This window comes from Ammospiza nelsoni, chromosome 2 (assembly GCF_027579445.1).
Source record: "Ammospiza nelsoni isolate bAmmNel1 chromosome 2, bAmmNel1.pri, whole genome shotgun sequence".
In the NCBI taxonomy this organism is placed as follows: domain Eukaryota; kingdom Metazoa; phylum Chordata; class Aves; order Passeriformes; family Passerellidae; genus Ammospiza; species Ammospiza nelsoni.
In genome coordinates, this window is record NC_080634.1 from 106,380,947 (window position 1) to 106,401,847 (window position 20,901).

General features: G+C 44.3%; 2 protein-coding genes across 5 annotated transcripts in view; one reads left to right on the top strand and one right to left on the bottom strand.

The window, feature by feature from the left end:
- PDK3 (pyruvate dehydrogenase kinase 3) overlaps positions 1 to 10,114 on the top strand; it is a 53,045-nt gene extending 42,931 nt beyond the window's left edge. The window contains exons 10-11 of the mRNA XM_059465891.1: positions 3,888 to 4,001; positions 5,006 to 10,114. Coding sequence (XP_059321874.1) covers positions 3,888 to 4,001; positions 5,006 to 5,149 — 258 coding nt within the window. The 3' untranslated portion in view covers positions 5,150 to 10,114. The remainder of the gene's footprint in view (positions 1 to 3,887; positions 4,002 to 5,005) is intronic.
- A 2,329-nt stretch (positions 10,115 to 12,443) lies between these two features.
- Positions 12,444 to 20,901, bottom strand: part of PCYT1B (phosphate cytidylyltransferase 1B, choline) — a 43,462-nt gene continuing 35,004 nt past the window's right edge. For 3 of the 4 annotated variants that reach the window (XM_059466850.1, XM_059466847.1, XM_059466848.1), the window contains exon 8: positions 12,444 to 17,892. In XM_059466850.1, the coding sequence (XP_059322833.1) occupies positions 17,686 to 17,892 (207 nt within the window). In that variant the 3' untranslated portion in view covers positions 12,444 to 17,685. Of the gene's footprint in view, positions 17,893 to 18,574; positions 18,766 to 20,901 lie in introns of those variants that run through there. The other variant, XM_059466849.1, reaches the window with a different exon arrangement.

The following is a 20,901-nucleotide window of genomic DNA, read 5'->3' on the forward strand; positions in this document are numbered from 1 at the left end:
TGTGAATTTAGCCACAGCACCAAGTGCCATGTCCAGTTGTTTCCTAATACTTCCAGGGATGGTGACTGACTCCAGTACCTCCCTTGCCAGCCAGTTTCAATTCTTGACAATCCCTTCAGTGAAGAAATTCTTCCTGATGTCCAACCTGAACATCCCTGGCACAGCTTGGGGCTGTTCCCTCTTGTCCACGGGACTATTTTGGACATAAAATATTTAACAGTAAACTGAGGGCAAAATCAGTTCAGAGTGACTCAGAGGTAATAAAGTTCCTCTGAGCTTATGAGCAGAAGGTGTTTATGGTGCTGCCTTGGCCACAGTGGGTACCCATTGTGGCATGGCAGTGCACTGCACTGGGTTTGCCCCTTTGCACTGTGGGAGGTGTGAAACCCAGTCCTGTGTCTGCACTGACTTGGTACTGATCCTTCACAGCTCCTACCTCTGCAGCACATCTCAGTCTCAGGTTTCAAACTTCTGCTTTTTCATAGAAAATCTTCTTAAATGTGGTGAGAGGCAACAGGCCTTAATTCAAATATTAGCTTTTTTCTTTGTCACAAATGGTAGAATCTCTCTTGATGCATAATCTGCCTTTGTTCTGTCTCACTTTTGATCAGCAATTTACCCTATCAGTCTGCAAGGATTTCCTGAAACTCATTCTCAGGATAAACTTACACCTTGATTACCAGTTGTATTCACTATTAAATTGTCTCTTCCTTTGTAGCTCTGATTGTAAAATGTGTTCATCTTATACCTGACACAATTCTTTTTTCTTTTTTTCAGTGCATCTTTAGCAATGCATTGCTATATTTACTTCCTCATCTTCAAAACTGCTTACTTTGATTCTGTGGCATTTATCTTTGGTATTCTTCTGTATCCCATTTTCAGGTTTTATTTTCCTTTCCCAGTCTGTGCCACTGTAGTCAAACCTACAGAGGATCCCCCTCTCTTGTGAGTCTGGCAGCTTTTGCCTGTGAGTCTGACCAATGCCTGCACAAGACTGAGAGTTGAGAAAAGCTGTTCAGCTCTGTTATTTATATGTATGTGCAGAAAGAAACATGTCATAAACTCTGGGTCTGTGCCAATTCTTGCCACTGACAGGAACAAGGACTTAGCAGTGAAGTTTGACATGTTATGTGTTATTGCCCAGATCCAGTTATAAAAACAACTATGCAGTGCTTTGTATGTCAGTCTGGAAATAAAAATCCTTCCGCAGAAAGGTTCCACATAAATCCTCTTTGATGTCCATGCAGAAGGAGTCTCTTTAGTGACAAAGACCAAACCACTAAAGAATTATAGTGCTGCAGAAGGCTGGAAATGTGTCATCTTTGACTTAGGTAATACTCTAAGCTAAGCTGGGGTGAAGTGTAAGCAGACATATTTTTCTGTTCTAACATTTCTCCTGTTATATGATCCCCTGTCTAGTTTATGAAACATTCATGGAATTGGGCAGTGGAAGAGAGGTATCCTTCTTTTGATTGGGGAAAATTTTTTGCTCCCTGTCATTGCAAATGTTGTTTAAATCCTGCTGAGAAACGTTGTTACCATGGCAGCCTTCAGATTCTAGCGGGTTTGAGGTTCATCTGCACTGCACAGAGTACAGATTAAACACATGGTCATGTTTAATGATAGTGAGTTTTCTTAGGGAATTTAATGGTTCTCTCTCTGACAGCATTTGTTTATAGTAGGAGAAATGTGGCTTAAATTAGTTTTAATTAAAATCTGTCAATGCTAGTAACACAGAAATGTAATAACTTGCTTTTTGTTTAATGCATACCATAACATTTAATGATAAATTTGCTCTAAGGAGTTTTCCTTTCCCAAGGCAGGTGTGCCTTCACAGACTGTTCTGTCCCCTAGGTCAAGCACAGATCTATGTAGTAAACGCCTCTTGTTAATTCTCTTGCAAAGTAGACCCTTGGCAAGGCCAGGATTTAACAAGGTACCCATCTGGGGTCTCTTATCTCAAATTCTTGAAGTTACCTGGTTTGGACAGCACCCTGAAGGCAGTGCACAGAGAGCTGACAGGAAATGTTTGAGAGGGCTGTGTGAAATAGTGATGTGGGCTAGCACAGGGCATAAAGGAACAGGAGACAAACAGAATGGGCTTTTAAGGAGGGGAAGTTCTGGAGTGAGGCAAGTATAAAATGTTTTCAGTATTGTTTGATGCTGCCCTTTACTTGAGCTGATCTTTGGGGTATGGACTGTCCACAAGTTGCCTTTTGGCTGCTGTGCTTTATAATTTCTGTAATATATTTATTGTCCAGTCTCCAGAGGACGAATCAGCTTTTATTTTTTTTAGTTCTTTCTAAGGCAGCCAAATAAATTTTTTAGAGGTTAAGAAAGAAATCTCTGAAATTTCAAGGCCAGCTGTTTGAAAGTGATGCATGTGTCTCTAGTGGGAGATGAAATTTCTCTTTGGGAAACTTAAAACATGGTGTTGGGAAAAGTGCAGCTAAACAACTGTTTCAACTGTGTTAAGGGACACTAATAGCTATGACAGGCAGTGGGAAAAGGGCATATTTGGCATTTCAGTGTCTCATTTTGTCCAGAAGAATTAAGTGAGCAACTGTAAACCAATTTAATATTAAATTTAGAATTCTGTAAAAACAAGGGGAAAATGACCTAAAGATATTGTAGTAGATGACAGCAAGAGAATTTGTGATGGACACTGTAGTACAAGTTCTTTAATGTTCACTTTTCCCTCAAGGGATTTCCTATAAAGTGATACACATATTAGCTGTACATAATGCTTGCAAATCCTTCTCCTTAGCATTCTCTTTTTGGTATAATTTTAGGCCTTTGTTTATAAAATTCAGAGCATGTTTGTCACTTTCTATCAGGTTGCTTTTGTAGAAATATTATTGTGGAATGAATTTTCTGGTTTTCTGAAAGCTTCAAGTATTTATTTTTTCTCATAGTCCACCCATACTACCTTGCCTTTTATATGTTGGGGGATTTTTTCCCAAATGCTTGGAATAGTTTCTTTATTGCACTGGATAGTCCTGAAAAATTCGGATGAGATTTGGGTGCATAACCAGCCACTGTGGTTCTCAGCACACAGCAAAATCTTACTCCCTGGCTCCAGTGAGAGAGACTTGGAGGGTTTTCTTAGAGCTTTTCTGACAAGGGAGGGTTGGAAGAGGTGCCATGTGATTGATCTTGTTGCAGGCATGGTTATGAATATTGGTTTTGTCAATTTAAAATCTAAACTTTTGACCCATCAAGTCCATTATGCTTTGAAAATTGTGTGGACTGTACTGCATCTCAGTCCTGAGGAGACCACTCAGTGCTGTGGAATCCTGATCTTTGTTAAACAGAGAGGATAATTTGCCTTCTGTCAGTCTGTGTGTTCCTCTGCAGGACTCTGCTGATCTCTGGGGCATCAGCAGTCACTTAATAGTGTGACAACAGGAGTTGTCTCTGGCTTTCTTGTGTGTTCTCCTAAGTCTGGAGACATTTGAGAGAACAATTGCAGGCTTGGGGGAGAAAAAAATCTATGTCAGAACTCTGATTTTTTTCCAAAGGAAGAATACAATACTACAGCAGTGGTCCTCACAGTGAGGAAGCTGTGCAGAGCATTGGCTTGCTTTGCTGGTTGCTGGCAGCATGTCTGGTACCTGCCTGCCTCTGAGAAAGTGCAAATGGACAAGGGGCTTCTAGCAAAGGACTCAGCCCTTTTTGCACCAAAAATTAATGCACAGGAGAGAGAGTTTGCTCAAAAGGCTGAATATGGACTTAAAATATGAGCTGAGAAATAAAGGAAAGCTTCAAAAAGAGTTTGATACAAATCTAATATTTAGATATCCTCTCTTTTGTAAATTATTGCAGAGATATTTTGCATTTTTTTGAACTTTTCATCATGTTTTGAATTTGTTCTCTTGTTTTTGCAGGCTGGGTTTGGCTATGGATTGCCAATTTCCCGTCTGTATGCGAGGTACTTTCAAGGTGACCTTAAACTCTACTCAATGGAGGGCGTGGGTACAGATGCTGTTATTTATTTGAAGGTATGAATTTCACCGTTTTTTAAACTAGTAATGCAGTGCAGATTGTTTGTAGCAGGTTCTCTTCACTCTTCAGCTTGTTTTCAAATTTCTTTTTGCTATCTTTGACACTTTTACCTGAGTCAGTTACATAAAATCCTAAACCCCAAGATTATATATAGAAACCTGGCACTAACACTAGATAGTTTGCTTTTTTTCAGTCCCTGTGTTGGATTGTTGCATTTTGTTAATCTGTCATAAGTAGTGAATCTTCCAAGAACTTTGATAAGAGATCATTTTAGTTAATGCTTTTTGATCCTAAGTTTTGTCACAATAGAAATGACAAGGCTATTGGCCAGCTCCTGAGTAGTAAATATGTTCTTTTCCATGCAGTTCTTGATGCAATAGACTGTATTGATCCTGTTGGCATTTTTTGAGACAGCCCAGGCTGCTCAGGGACTAAAGGTTGACACTGCTTGAATTCCATCAGGGAGTTTAAAAGAACAGAGTGTATAGGTGTGTAGGTTGTTGGCTTTGCACTGTCACTGTGCCCTGCTGAATATAGCAAGTGAGTTGTGGACTCCTCTGCTTCTGATGGGTTTGATCCTCTGCATGTGTGTGTGTAGGAAAACTGTCTGGCCTTTCTCAGAGGAAAAAGGTGGCCCAGGGCACTGAGCAGGTCAGTGTGCTGGCAGAGGGGAAGTGTTGGAGTGGCTCTCTGCTTTATGGCAGTGACAAATCTCACTAAAATGTTTCTGACCAAAAATCTATTTCTTGCCATCTCTGTAGACGCCACTCCCTGGAAAGAAGGGAAGTATTTTTCAATGCTATTATTTTCTTTTAACTTTGACTGGGACTTTGAGTATAGCTAGAGCTGATAGTCACAGCTCAAGTATTTTCCAAGTCATGCTGTGACGTGTAACACTGTGACACTTGCTGGGTGCAGAAGTTGTAACTGTAGAACTCCCAGAGTACCACCTTGCTGTGTATCTCCAGGGATGCCTAACCTTGCTTTTGTTTTTCCACAGGCCCTTTCAAGTGAATCATTTGAAAGACTTCCTGTTTTTAATAAGTCAGCATGGCGGCACTACAAGACCACCCCTGAAGCAGATGACTGGAGCAATCCCAGCAGTGAACCAAGGGATGCTTCTAAATACAAAGCCAATCGATAATTTGCCACCTTTTGTCTCTGTTGGAGATGACCTCTGCATTCAGTATAAAGTCTCTGCTTTGTTCCAAAATCCTTCAAACCACAGTAGCTAATTACTTCCAAACAAAGACCTGATCAGGGCATTGAAAAATACTAAGAACAAAGTGATGGTTGGGACTTGCAGGAAGGCACTGAGCACGTTTGGTATGTGAATCCTGTGTACTTCACCAGAATATGCTTGGTTGCTTCAGTCGTGCATTGACAAAAGGGATTGCACTGTGATTGCACTTAGGAACACAATGTTGTAACAAAAAGATACTATTTGAAGTGGCCAATTCTTATTCCAATGTAAGGATTGGCAAGGTGTGCAGAACCCCTGAGTGGTGAATAGTATCTTGCACAGCAATATGGTGTAAGAGAAAAATTCTGACATAGTTCAACGTGTGCTTCATGCAGCATTTGTATTGCACAGTGTCACCCCTAAGAGAAAATCCCTTTGAGCTCTTCAGATCTTATCTCTAGTGAGTTTATAAATGCATAGTTCTAAAAAGGGTTGTGCAGCTTTAAACTGATGCTTTCTCCAAATTCCCAAAGCCATTTGTCATGTGCATACAAAAGTTGTGTTGTTATAAGACGGTAGGACTTCCACTCCTTGGTATGCAGCTTAATGATTTTCTTGACACAGAAATGCATTTCTATGCATTTTTCCTTGTTTTGAGGAAAGCTCCTAAGTAGTTAGATCATCTCTTCATACAAGAAATTCTGTCAATACAGGGGCAGGGGGTAATTCAAGTTCCTATTTGCTTATCATTTTAGGGGAATTGGGGAGGGGAGAGAAATGCTGAGAGGCCAGACAGCCAGTCATACAAATGAATTTGCCTTAAGAGTGTTGGTTGTTTGAAACCTGATTAGTTTAAAACCTGTAAATAGTTTGCAAAGTTATTTATACATTCAATGTCTGACTGCAGTCTGGTAATCTGAATTTGTAGTGTATATAAAGATGTTGTACACCAGCCTTTGGAACATGTTATTGGCCTAAGTACATGAAACTGGAAATACAGTAGAAATGGGAGGGACAAAATGTGGCCAGTACCTGATTTAAGTTGAAAAATATCAAAGATTAAAAAAATCCAAGTATTTTTCCCTTAAATTTATCATAAGGGTCATTCCTTACTATTAGAAAACTGTTCTTCACAAAGTCTTTGCCAAATGCTGTTTCTGATACTATGGCCTTTCAGAAAAACCTGTGAAATTTAGAAGCTCTGGTGATACATTAGCTGTGGCAATAAAGAAGATGAGTTGTAAGCTGCTCTGATGCACCCTCAATTTCTCTTAAGTGTTTTGATATTTTTTGGAAAGATAATAGAGATTTTAGCATGGAAAAATGAAATTTGTTTACTAAAATTGTGGGGGAACTGTCCCTTTTGTCCTCCCAGTATTTATTTTTATAAAGAACTGATTTATTAGGGAAATGCTGAGAAATTCCTAGGTATTTTAAAAAAAGAAAAAGAATCTTAGTTTGACTTTACAATAGTACTTTGCACTTCATAGCACATCTCATTGAAGGATTATAAAGTGCTTTGAGCAATAAACTCCATAGAGCCCCACTTGTGAGCAGTTGAAGTTCTTGCCTTGCCTGTTGCAGTGAGTTCCAGACCTGTGTGCCAGGGCTGAGCTCCCAGGGCTGTTCCTCACACAGGGGTGGGATCAGGCCCTGGGGCAGTGGCTCCTGCTGTCCATGGGCTGCTGCCCTTCCCTCGGATCAGGGGCAGCTGTGAAGGCTCTCCCCGTGCTCAGCTGGGCAGTGCTGCCCCCAGAGCCCCCCAGAGCCCCCTCTGCCAGGGGCAGCAGGAGGAGGGGGCTGATGGGGCTCTCCTGATCCCACACTGGGCTTGCTGGGGCCTGGCCAGAGGATCCTGGCAGGGCATGGTGAGAGTGTGACACCTGTGGCCTCCAGAGCAGCACCTTGCAGGCACTGCTGCAGAGAAGGCAGCTGCTTATTCAAGCAATACAGCTGTGGTGAAACCAGGGCAATGGTTTGACTGAAACTCTGGTTGCAAGTCACATCTACTAAAATTCAGTCATTTATCTTCTGCCCCCACCTGTAACTTCACACTCTTTTTTAAATTATTTCAAGTTGTGTCTGTTTCATAGTAATTGCAGAGGAGATTTTACTTAAAGATAGAAACCTGTGATGAAACTAATATTTCCTCAGTTGCATGTGGTCATTTTCTTATAGAGCATTACCCAAAACATTCCAAGGAATGAGGTAGTCTACATAAGAAACTTGAGTTTCAGCTTTTCTTAGAAATTGCATTTTGAAGTATAAATCCTGACCTGGTACTTGTTTTTGGCTGTCTCCTTTTACGTGATGAGGAGAGGGAGCAGAAAGCAAAGGAAGGATGCTGACACACTGGACTTGTTTCCATGGTGGCCATGGGATGTAAACCATGGAAACTGAAGAAAAGCTGAAGTTACTGTGGAGGGTGTTGTGCTGTGTGAGTGATGTCACTTGATCACAAGAACAGCTGGCTGCTTGCAGGACTGGAGTGCTCCAGTACCTGAAAACTGAACTCCCCTGAAATGGCACCCATTTCCAAGAACCCTGAGCTTGTACAAATACCTCAAAACAGCTGGAGCACAAGGAATTCATTTTCTTTCCATTTCCCAAGGTCTTTATGGGGGCATTACAATGAATACAAGAGAACTTTTCTGCTCTCCAGCCCTGCCCAGGCAGCCTGTGCTTTAGTGGCAATCCAGGTGTGCCATCAGTTGTTCCCCACTCACTGTCCTTAGGCCGTGTTTCTACAAAGGGGTTTTAGTCTGAAAACTGTTTTAGGAAGCAGCAACAGCAGACCTTCAATTAAGGGAGGGTTTTTCAATAGCTGTGCCTGAAAAATGAGCATGGCTAGGTTCTTAAAATGGCTGGTTTAACTACAGATACTGATTTTTTTTTCCAGTTACTTACACCTTTGATTGGAATCTCTTATAATAACTATGTTTTAATATCTTGGGGCTGTTAATTCCAAACTTTCTGATGATACACAATTTTTATGAATTTCAGAGTAATGGCCTGCTGATGTCATTGCAACCTGCTCGTCTTGACTTACAGGACACAGAAATACAAAAAAGTTTTCAGTGAAATTGTTCCTTACCTGTTGTGTTTATGATTAACAAACTAAACGAGAGATGTTTGCTCCTCGATTCTTCCTGAGAATTTACAAACAACTTCTGTATGTCATAGTGTAACAAACAGTTTACTTTTTGTCCGTTGTGCATTTTTCTGGTGTATGTGTCTTGAATGTAATTTTATTAATCCTCTGCCTAGTTTAATATCAATAGAAGTGTCTCCAAGTAATGTACGTATGCTCCCTGCTTTTCTAGGCTTTGTTTCAAGGCAACAAGGGGTCTTTCAGAGAAAAATTCAGAAGATACCAAACTGCTTCTTTTGCAACTCAGGTGCAGTCTTTGCCTGTGTAATTGACTATGATGACCTAGGAGAGCACAGAGAAATCTTTGTCCTGCTGCAGTCTGTGCTACCTCTTGGGCAGTGTTCAAAGCAGGTCCATTGGCACATGCTTAAAGAACATGGATATTAATAACAGTGTTCTTGGAAAACTCAGGCTACTTTTTGGCCATGAAAGGCTGCATTTACTGCTACAACTGGGTAGTATTGGTTTTTTTTGTCCTCAGAAGCATTTGCTTTGAAAGAGCTGCTCCCTTTCTCCAAGAAGTGAGCAAGAGTGATCTTTAGTGCAATCTCCTGCTCACCTCCACCCAGACATCGTATTTAAGGTGATACCCTGACCTCACTGACATGGAAGAGGTTTCCTCCTTCCTCACCTTATTAATGGGTACCTCTGGATCCTTGTGTGTGAGGTGCTGCAAACATGGTCAAGATTCATGGAAATAATTCTGTAGAAAACAGCCTCAGTGTTCAGTGTTAGTATTTATCTTGAGGATAACATCCCCATTGTACAGTGGTCCCTTTCCTTGCTTGGTTCCAGGTTGCTGTGCTTTCTCTTCCTTGCTTCTTCCTGGCTTCACACCTGTCTATGGATTCACATATGTAAATGTGTTTTTGCTGAAGTTGAGAGAATATGGTGGCACATGACAGAACAATGTGTTACTGACTTCAGAGGTTGAGTTTGTTCACAAATGAGGAATGTAGCTATAAATTGTGCAGTGACTTTAGGGCTGAGTCTTGCAAATACTTGCACAAGTCAACAGTGTATGAGAGGGATGCCACTCGAATGTTCTCAGGATCAGGACTCAGGTTGTTGATATCAATTTGAAACAATGAAGATTTGTGTAATTGAAGTGACTTTCTAATTAAAAATAAATAAGAAAATTTAAAGTTCATGTGCTTTAATTGAAGCATTATGTTGCCTTAAAAGTCCTCAGAAATCAGCATAGTGAACTTGTTTGCTTCTTAAATCTGGAGGGGTTTTCATGTGGTACTAGAAGGATTGATGAGTGTGTGATAGTTCTGACATTGTCCTTCTGGTGTTAATTGCTTCATTGAACTTTTCCTTTGAAATGAAACTGCCAAGAGGTGTTGGACACAATCCTTTGAAATCCCCACCCTGTGCAGGTGACATCAGGCAGAGCAGGCTCCAGGCAGTGCCCTGGGTGCTGTGGGCAGGGATTGTCCTCATGAGGGTGGCAGTTAAATCCCTTTGTCCCCAGGGTCAGGTACAGGACAGCTCTTCTGGTGAGCTGCTCTGTGCTGCACCTGGCAGGCATGAGGGAAAGGGGTCCTGTGGTGCCTTTGCTCTGAAGTGGCATCATTTTAATCTACTAAACCTGTAATGGAGGGGTGAGAAGGTATTTTTTTCATGAGATTACTTGGTGATATTTTAAATTTATTTTTGGATCTTATGATACTTGTCTTGTTTCTAGTCTGTTATCTGTGTATTTGACTTGTGTATACTCTTATTTTCCTTTTTTCTTTCCATGGTTGACAAATAAAATTACATAAAAACTACATGTTGACATTTTTAAGGGCCTGGTTTGGTTTCACACAATAAGGAGCTCAGTTTGTGATTGGGCAGTTTCTCACATGCCTACAGAGGAGCACCTTCAGACAGCTCACTCACTTGGGAGCTCAAGGGGAATTTTAGCATATGAGCAGCTTTGGGGTTTGGGTGTTTTTCTGCTATATAAACCTCCCAAAAGCTAATTCTCAGATTGTTCTTCACAGCCAAAATAGCTGTTAGAAACATATATAACACCCAAAGCTTCTACCTTGAAAATTCTTCAGCATTCCATGACGTTTTATATGCATTCATAAGTTACTCAAGAAAATGAAAAAACCCAAAGTTTGTTACCAAGCAGTTCCAGAGCAGGAAAATGCTTGGGGACCCATCTTACTTGGCTTGTTAGCTTTCTTATTAAGTAATAAATGAGGCTCCAGATGGCCAGGATTTTGCTAGAACTGAGATAATTTTCTTTCAGATTAAGAATTTATTTTAAAACTTCAGCTGAGAAGAAATCTGTGTGTTGTACTTTCTCACTGCTTACCATTTGCCATGACAGAGTATTCACAGGAGCTGAGTAGTTAATTAAGTAGCTCAAAATTGCAAATCTGTCAGCATGTACTGCATATTTGACAGTTGCTGCCTGTAGAAGATAAAGCAAACAGTTGCAGCAGCAATATAATGAAGATTTATGGCTTTAGGACACAGGCATATGTGGGAGAACAATTTGTAATAAGGGATCTGTTTCTTGTACAATTCATGCCTTTTTTAGATGGCTGTAGACTTACTAAGTACTTTAATTTGTTGTTTTCAGTGGAAAGAAGTCTTGCAGTAGACAGTTTTTAAAAGAAGTGAGACATACAAAACATGTCAGGCGTGCTTGACAGGAAAAAATAAACGTTTTTAAAATGTCAGATCAGTTTATATTCATGATCTAACTCAGAGGCTGTTTTTACTTGAAGCTTTTGTGCTGTCTTCTCTGGGAGTTACAAGGAGTGTAGTAAATAATGCCTGCTATGTGTTGTCTAGGAGCAGCAGCCTTTAGAAATGGTGCCACAGCAATCCCAAAGTCCTTTTCTGTCCTAGTGCCTTGCTTAATTTTTGTGTTTCTTTGGCCCAAGCTGCTCCCCTCATGTGTCTCCTAGTCCAAAGGCAGTGCAGCTGGAGCCAGCACTTGAACATTGTAAACTCATTTTCCATTTTGATCTGCCACTAAGGATTCTTTTCCTGAAATTAATAAATGTGCAGATACCTGCAATACACTGATTTAAAAGATCATTTTCAGAAGAAAGCTTCAGTTCTTCCCATTTTCAAGGTCCCATGGTGACTGTTTTGATATTTCAGAGGAGATCATTGAACTGCTTGTGGTTGTGGGAGCTGATGCTGAACGTTGTGCCATGAGCTGTCCTGGCAGACCCAGGCCTGTGGGTGTGCATGGCTGCCCCTGAGCACCTCCCTTGCCTCATCCAGGTGGTCAATAAATTATTATTTGGTTAATAAATCTCTTTGTGGGCTGGAATGCTTGAAATGGGATGCTTGGGGTGGTGGAGGCTCAGCACTCGAGGCACGGTCAGGTTTGCACTGAGGTAAAGGAAGGTGGCTCTGTGTGAGTCACAGCTGTGGGGTGATTTCTCTCTGTTGTTGCACTAAAGGTTAAGTTTTCCTCCCAGGGAAGCAAATCTTCCTTCTTGGTTTTCAGAACTGGGTGTCCTTCAGTGAATGGGTGTCAGGGTCAGTGTGAGGCAGCACTTGAGAGCTGCCTGTGTAAAACCCCTGGGTCCTGCAGGTTATAATGGACAAGGCTGCCACTCACAAATGGCCATTTGGGATGGGTGAAGAGGCTGGACTTATGCTTTATTCTGCTCTTTTGAAATGCATTTTGTCTTGCTGTTAGTGCTAAAACACATAATGCATCTCAGCTTTGGGTTCTTGGTAAACAGTTGAGTAAAACATGCAAGAAGATGACTTGGGTAGTTCTCTGTGGGTACAATTTCATCCAGGTCAGAATGGCCAGAGTCAGTTCTGCTGATGGCATGGTACCACCACCACTCATTACATAATGGCTGGGTTTTAGTTAGCTCCTGTGTCGTTTAGCTCTACATTCTTAAGGACAAATTGATTTGACTTCCCCAGGTGGAAGTTTAAAGGTGTCAGAATAGAGGTGTTTGACCTCATAGCAATATTTCTTTCCCCTTTTCTTTAAAATATACAGACTGTGAGATTGTGGGTTTTCTAACATGTTCTCTCTGTTGCTGTGGTACCAGGTTTGTGCTGTGTTTGAAGAAAAGGTTATCTTGAGGAGGAGAAAGGAAATTATAACAAGCCACCCAAGATTTGTGATACTGTTTGAATTATATTTAATTTGGAACCAGCTGTTCTGGGGGCATTTTGTTAATTCTTACACAGGATATGGCTTTATGCAGTTTTGTTTGCATGTGAACAATATGAATATTTAAAATGTTAGGTTGGTTCTTTTCTAGAATAAATGTACTCATTTGTGAGAGGCCTTTTAGATAACCAAGGGGGGATGAGTGGCACAAATGAAAATTTCCTCCTAGGGATAGTTTCCCATTTTGTTTTGGCATTTGGCTTTTAATGACATACCATAGAAGTGCAAACTCAGGACACTGGTAAAAATGAAGCTCATTAACTGTTGAACTGATGATGATATAAACTGTCTTAAGTATGGCCAAGTAGCAGAGTAACTGGATCCCTACTGGTTAATGTGTTGGTTTTGAAATGAAAAAGCTGGAGCCCAAAATGGTGTGCAGAACATTAAAATATCCCCTGCTGGTAATCAGAACTGGTCACTCGTGAAGAGCAGGTTATAATTAATCTGCTCTCACTGCACAGATGATGCCTTTACAGTTCACCGTCACTTTATTTTATGGAAAACCAGTGCTTGTAGAGAAATATGATTAGAGAATCACAGGAATACGGTAAAAAAAATACCACAAAATGTGCTGAAGAGGACATAATTTATTCTATCAAAGCTGTTTCTAGAATGTGAAATACGTGTGAGACTGGATGTGCACATGCAGCCTGGTTGGTGCCACCAGGGAGGATTTTCCCTTTCAGTGTTCCTGCTGTCACGTGCTTAGGCACAGGAATAATTGTTTTGAGATAATGGAACATTTTTGTCTTCATTAATCCTGTTAAACATTAAAAAAATTAAATTGTGTTTATGTAAAAGGCAAAACTGCTTCACCTGGCCCAGAACTTCCCATTCCTTGTTGAAGCAGAGATTGATGCTGTTGAAGAGAGCATCTAAAAGGAGATGGAGATACCAGGTGTGAAAGAGCTGTTTGACCTGGCCATGAATCCCCGCTGGGGCAGGGGAGCTCAGGTGCCACATGTGAGGAATTGTGTAACACAGGAACCTGCTGCATTCCGCTGGGAGGATGTGTTAGTTTTGAAATGAAAATGCTCGTCCTGGGGAGCACCTCAGGGTCTGCTGGAGTCTCAGTCCCACATTCCCCACTTGGCACAGTGGAAGTGCCTGTCCAAAGGCTTTCAGTTGTTTTTATTTCAGTCTGTGTCTGTCCCTTCTCCCCTCAGGAAGAGCCATGAGGCAGTGGCCTTGATTTCCATTTGGATTAGAAATGTTAATGCTGCCCTTCCTTATACCAGGAAAAGGCCTTCCCTTTGGAAAGAAAAGGGCAGAGAACACCTGTGTGTGTGTGTGCTTGTGGAATACACATTGTGTTGTGAGAGGAAAGTGAGCTCTTGTCAAAATCCAGTCAGAAGAGGAGTTCTTAAGATGGTTTGATACTTGAAAGGGTCTCCATGCAAGAGGCAAAGCCCTGGCTCCATTTTCTGCCTCACTTTCAGCTCTGTTTTACAAAGAAGGTCAGGGAGACTTTCCATGGTGTTTTGGTACCCTTTTACAAGCAAATGTAGCATCAAACCTTCCTTCCTCCTGGGCTGACAGGCCTGGTGTTGGTTCAGGGACTGCCTTGCTCCTGAAGGATTTGCCATGAACCAGAACAAGGCTCCCCCTGGGCTGGGCTGCACACTGTAAGCTCGATCCCAAGGATGTTCTTACACATCTCCCAAGTGCTACCAAGGCACTGCTGGAAACAGACCCAAATCCATCTCAGGTGATACAGGGAGCTTTGGATTATGTGGGAGCTTTTTGGTGTAGACTCTGTGCCATTAAATAGCTTCTCTCCTATGCTCAATGACTTTGAAATTTGCTTATTCTGTAATTAAAAACGTCTTGGCCAGGAAGTCCTGAGCCTCCATTTGCTGTTTCAGCTTCTCCCTGCCTGAGGCAGGACTGTTGAATAAATAATCTTTAGAGCTGCTGCAGGTACTGACTTCTCACAGAAAGGACAAATGGGAGAGAGCAAAGCAGGAATATCTGTACACCAGACTGACTTGGTTCAGGGAAGAGAAAGTCCAAAAGCCAGTGTCAGGATTTGAGGATTTGTCCCTGTGGCTCATATTTGCTGCTGCCATTTTCCATTTGGCACAGCCATACATCATCTTGGCACCCATGAGAGCAACTCTTGCTGCTGGGGATGGTTTTCAGCAGTGGAACCAGAATGGCTGCAAAAGCACCATTTCTTGCTTCCACTTTGAAGTAAGAAATAAAATACTGACTCCTGATTCCACTGTGCTGGGGCAGGGTAAAGAAGGTATCAGACTGCTGCTGTCTAATGCTGCACTTTCCCAGCTGGGGCAAGCACTTCCTCACCTTCCCCCACACTTTTCTGGCTGCAAGGTAAAGGCAAGGAGAGGTGATCCTGTTAGTGCAGAGAGCAGCAGAACAAGCAGCAGCCTTTTGGACATGTTGGCAGAGCTGCTCTCGTGGCTTTATGGGGGCCTAAAGCCCTGGGCTACCAAGGATGGGGATGACAGTCACTGTGCCACCACTGGGGTTTCCTCTGCAGGTTGTGTTCAGCTGTCCAAAGATGCTGTAAAATGAAGGGGAGAGGCAGCTGTGTCTGTCATACACTTTATTGTTCATGTGGAGCTTGCCTGATAAATAGGACTAAATGAAAGTAATACTTGTGAAAAGGAAAACCCAACCATGACTCAGAAGTGCAAAATTGTCTTCCACGTGTCCAGACACCATGAGGGTCTGGTTTGCAGGAGACAGCACATGAATGTACCAGCAGGGCAAAGGCTTCAGCTTAGTGATATCCTAAATGCAAACAAGACACCTGGTACAGAATATGGCTTTGTTGCTGGGTAGCCACCTGTGACCCTGAGAAACATTCTGTTAAGAACAGGTCACTGGTGAGTTTTTCTCTACTTCCCATGTGCAAGTCGTGGTGCTGTCTCCACTTAACCCACTGAGCAAGGGCTGCTGAACAGGAACTGCTAGGAAATTAAAATGAACAAGAAACAATGGGAAAAGCCAAGAACAACAAATCCTTGCCCACCTCCATTGCATGTGGATATGGCTCGTCTATCAACAGCACCAGTAAGAGCAGACAGTTCCTGTGGCGGAGGAGTCGTTTGTGATGGGAAGACTTAAGACTTGCAAAGGATCAGAAAAACTGATAAGTGCATCCCAGGTATGAAATTACAGTAACAGGTTGCCTAAGGCTGAGAAAGGTCTTAATTGCATCGTCCCATCAGGCACACAGCTGGTGGCAGCTGAAATATCTGTGGCTGTCCCTTTGCACATTCCACCCTATTTCCTGCTCACCTGTTTTTGCAGCTGTGAAGGAACTAACTTGACTCCAGAGGACAAAGTGCATGAGATGTTGTACTTGGTCTTGTGGTGGTCTGAGAAGTGTCTGGCAAAACGCTGCCAAAGAAAAATCACTCACCTCGTAGTGGAGGAGGGATGAAAGCTGTAGGGAGTGAGCAGAGTGCGGGGCTAATTTGGTGCCTGGTACCAAGGTCTGTAATTTACTTGCCCAGGAGAGTATCTGGAAAGGTGCCTACCTACCGAGCAGGTCACCCAGGGAGGTAAGGACAGCAGCCAGGGGTGCTGCTGCCAGCAAGCACAGCCACCTCACGTGCTTGGGCATCTCGGTCCCTCAGCTTTTTCCCAAGAGAGCCCTCCTTCCTCCAGCATTTCCTGTGCTGCCTGTGCAGGGATCCAGCAAATGCTGACTGCTGCTGCCCCCAGCAGCCAGCGTGTCCTGCAGGAGTGCTGCTGTGGCTGCAGCCCCCTACCCAGGTGGGAGCTGTCACCTGCTGGCCTGGCACCAAAGCTGCTGCTGGGCTGGGGAGCCTCCAACGTGCCTGTGCGCTGAGGCAGCTGTGCCAGGCAAGCTGGGGAGCCAAGTGGCCTCGGTGGCACAGCCCCATCAGTGGCACAGTGCTGGGGGTTTCCTGCAGCTGTGGGGCAGCCCCAGGGCTCAGGAATCCTGCCAGCTCCTGCAGCCACCCCAGCAGGTGTCAGCTGAGGGACTGAACCTGGAACCAGGTGTCAGGCAGGACTGGCTTTGCCAGCTAGGAAGATCAGCACTGAGAGCTTCACCTGTGTTTCTGCTTGAGGCTGTACACCTGTCATGGACAGAGAAAGAAAACAGTTGTGCCTAATCCTGTTCAAAAAGTTTCTTTGTTCTTTTTTTTTTCATTTTTTTTCTCCATATTAGTGTAGAGGAATAACCTTGGGATCCTCTGCAGGGGCAGTGTGTCTGTGAACACATCTTGTTTGGAATTTGATGAGAAGTTTGTACTGGCTGAATGCCATGTGACAACAGCACTGTTTGCTTGTCATTTGCTGATACATAGATGGGAGCAGCAGGTTTTCCTAGGAGGCCACGTCCAAAGGCCTTGGGGTATTTTGTAATTCATCAGTAAAAACCATCAGCATCTTCAAACTGTCTTATTTCCTACACCACCACATTCCAGCTATGGCTGTCTTTTCATTTACTTTCTTGCCTTCAAAGTGCAAAGCCAGGGAGCAAACCAGAAGTGATTAGGCAGCTGTTCAGGCACTAGGAACATGGAGAGTGATCTGATAAAGCAAAAAGCCCAACTCCTTACACCCCACACAGAGGCTTGGTCAACAAGCAGCACTGAATATGTTAAATGGATTTCCACCAACTCGCCTGGAGATCTCTTCATTTCAGTGCATGATTTGGGCTCTGGGGTAGATGTTATTCAAAAAGAAAAAAAAAAACCAACTTTATTCCCAGTTTCTCAACGTATTTGCTGCAGCAATGCCATTCCTTCATGTGCCAGAAGAGCTCAAGGTCAGCAGAGTACAACTGCATCTTCTCTCTCTGCAGGCTGCAGCCAGCACTTCCCTGTGTGCTGGGTCTGGATCAGGAGCCAGCTGGGCTGCTCCTGCCAGCCCCCCTCGGTGCCTGGAGCAGCAGCTGGAAAGCAGCAGGACAGGGGCAGGAATTGCACATGGGTGTGGTTTTCTGCCAGTCCCTGGGGCTGTGCCTGGCAAGTGCTGCTGGCTGGGCCTCCAGCACCGTGAGGGAGTGGGGATGGGATAAGCTCTTCCTGAGATCTCCCTTGCTGTGCTCCAGTTCATTTTTGACATCTCCCAGAGCACGATCCCTGCTGCCAGAGATACCCCTGGTGTTCCTCACGCTTCTCCCCATCCGGTGGTTGAGTTCATAGCTTGTTCTTCTGTCTCATGGTTAAAAAAATATATATTTTATTTTTCATCCTCATCTCCCTCGCTCATGCTGCTGAGGGAGGCAGAGGCAGCTTTTGGAGAAGAGGGAGGGGAGGTCTTATTGATGACCCAGGGTGGAGATGGCGAGCGGGACGGTGAGCGGCCTCGCGTAGGACTGCTGTTGGGGCTCTGCCGGGGAGAAAAAGCCTGGAGCATTCGGCCACTTCGTTCCTGGAACATCTGCTTCTGCAAAAGCAAAGTGAGAAGATGCTCTGTGAGTACTGCACAGAGGGGAGGCTGGGGCAGGCAGGGGCTGCACTGTGCCTCTCACCGGGGAGCGAGCAGGGAGCCAGAGCCCCGGAGCGTGGCTGGTTTGCTCTGCTGTGCTCATGATAACCTGGTCCTGGCATGCAAGCTTTTACCTCAGCTGGGCCACCCCCAGTGTGGGAACACCGTGTGTACTGGCCTGAGCCACACACGGGGCACTCTCTTTGTGGGTTTTGCACGTATTGGTCACACTCTCATCTCCAAAGGTCACTTTTCTGCCTGAACACCCAATATTCCAGTTCCCACATCCTTTTCCTTCTAGAATGTTGGGAAGGACCAGCCCTCTCCTCCTGAGCTTCTTGGCTTTCCCAGCCTTTGTTCCTCCGTCCCTTCTTAAGGGAGACAGCCTGGTGCCTGCCAGGTGCTGGCAGCCACTTCCCCAGCTGCCCGGAGCAGGCACGACCCAAACCCATAAACTGAGGTTGGGAATGTCACAATTTGGGTGTCTGTTGAAAAGAGAAAACACTTGCAGGCTCTATGTTTTGCTTGGAGCTTTATTGTCACTTTTGCTTTGGAAAGCTGAGTGGAGGCCTGCCAGAGTTGGTGGGGTGGAAGAGCCACCTCTGCAGTCAAGCAATCTGCTACACTAAGGCAAGTGCCTCTACTCTTTAGCAGCAATGTGGCCTTGCGTCACGCTGGGTTATGGAAGACGTGGTGTGTGCTGTGCAGCTGCTGCAGGCTTCACATGGGGAGTGCCAAATCCGAGTGCCCTGCTGCTCCTCCTGGGCATGGGGGGTAAGAGGCCTCAACCTTGGCTGCAGGACCGGCAGTTGAGTCACAGGCGATGCTCGGCTGAAAGGAAGATCCAGCCCCGACAAAGTTAAGTTACCACTCAGGTCTGAGAGGAAAATTCTTGTGCAGAATGTGTGGCTTTGCCTGTTTTAGCTGAGATCCAGCTTGCAGTTGCCCAATTTTCATCCTGTTCCTATTCCCCTTCCCTCTGCAGTGACTCTGCCCTGTGCTGACAGTATCTGGGTGCTCATCTTGCTCTTTCTCCTCCTCTTTGCAACTCAGTATTCCCTGCCAGCAGAGAGGCAGATGCTGGTTTACCCCTCAGGTTTCTGGGTGTTTGCTAAATCCCAGGGCTTAAAAATCAAGCACAAATACTGAACTTAGCTGTTCCTCTGTGAGCTCCCTCTCCTAAATTTACATCTTCATCACATTAGCCTTTATTGACTTAGAGCCTGGATTTCACTGCAGTGCAGAGTGGCAGAACAGATCCTGCCTGGAGCTACTTCTCAAGGCTCTTGAGCAAAAACCCCATGGTGTGTTACCTACCCTGCACTACTGCTAGGTCCAAATTAGTCAAGACTTCTAAAATCTCAATAATTAGCAGATGGAGGTTGCTCCTGATAAATGATGCCAGGAAGCATTTGGATGGGGGAGGATTTCTGCAGCTGAGAGCAGCAAGGATGTCACCAGAGCTGGCAAAGCCCCAGAGCCTGTTTATAATTCAGTGGTAGGGGTCCAAAATTTCTCTTGAGATCACAGAAATGTGAGGTTCTGTTGGCTTGTTTCACCCTCTCACTGAAGAAAATTCCCAACAAATAAAGAACCCCATGTTTGATATGAAATATATTTTTCCTGGCCACTCAAAATACTTTGATCACCTTCTGTTGTCAAACAGTTGTTCTTCTAATGACTCAGTGGCACAGCAGCGCTTTGTGGTGATGTGGTGGCAGTGCTGGAGGACATCCAAGTGCCCCAGGCTGGCTTGGCCTGCACCATCCCATGTGGAGTACTTGACTGTGCCTTAGTGACAGAGGCCAGGTCTGGAAAGGAGAATCCCACCTTCCTGCTAAGTTCCTCAGCCCAGGCTGTAGGACACCTGCTTCCCAGGCCTTCAGTGAAGAGTTTGTTGCTGAACAAACTGATGCACTCACACCTTGAGCAGGGCAAGGCCCAGCCCCTCCACGTTGCCTCCTGCATTAGAGCTGGAACTGGCAGGCTGCTGGCTAAAAGTACAGCTCTGCAGGAGGAGGAGGTGGTGTCACTCACCTGCCTCAGAACACCTTTCTCTCCAGCTGTGCCCTAGCAGGGTCAGTAAGCCATGCCCTTTGCAGGCAAGGAGCTCCTTGGGCCATTGGGTGCTGAAGAAGTAGAACAAGTGTTAATGGCTTCCTAGGAGTGCTGGAGGGTGAGACAAGGCTGGATGCACTGTGGTCCTTTACCAATTCAGGTAGGTAGGATTTCCAGATAGGGAAATGATTTCAAAGCCTTGACTCAAGCAAGTTCAGGTACACCCAATCAGTTCAGGGTTTGTTTTTGGCAAACTCGCTACTGGGAATAAATATTTTGCCTGTTTCTGAATTTTACTGCCTGGATGTTGATATCCCTTTGCTTTACAAAGCAAGTGCCAGCTGGGTGTCCCCTTTTGAGCTGCTGATTGTTCCAAGGCCACTTTAGGTCCAAGCTGCAGACAGGTGGTGTGGCCTAAACACCATCCCCAGGTTCCAGCTGCAACCTGTCTTACCTGAGCCCCTGATGATGTCTGAGGTGTGTCAGCTGTTTGGAAGGTAACCTTCCCCAAGCATCCCTGTGTGCTGAGCAGGGGGAAGCCAGCCCCTTGAAGGGACACTTATGAATGTCTGAAGGGACATTTGCGAATGTCTGGCACAGAAACCCTGCCCTGTGAGCTGTGCTTTCTCTCCTCTGCCCTCAGCTGTAGGTGCCTGTTGTACATGTCTGAGAGCAGCTGGAATGGATTCCTGCACCCTGGAGTGGTGTCTCTGCCATCAGGCCCTGTGTGCCAGACTGTGTGGTGGTCCTGTCTCACATCACAGACAAGTTTCATGCCACACTAATCATTGTTTCTGACCTCTCTGACTCTCTTGCAGAAAACATATGCACAGGGGGATTGCACAGGTGGGCAAAATTGCCAATGAATTACAGACATCCAGACATCTGAAAACTGACATCTTGACCTCT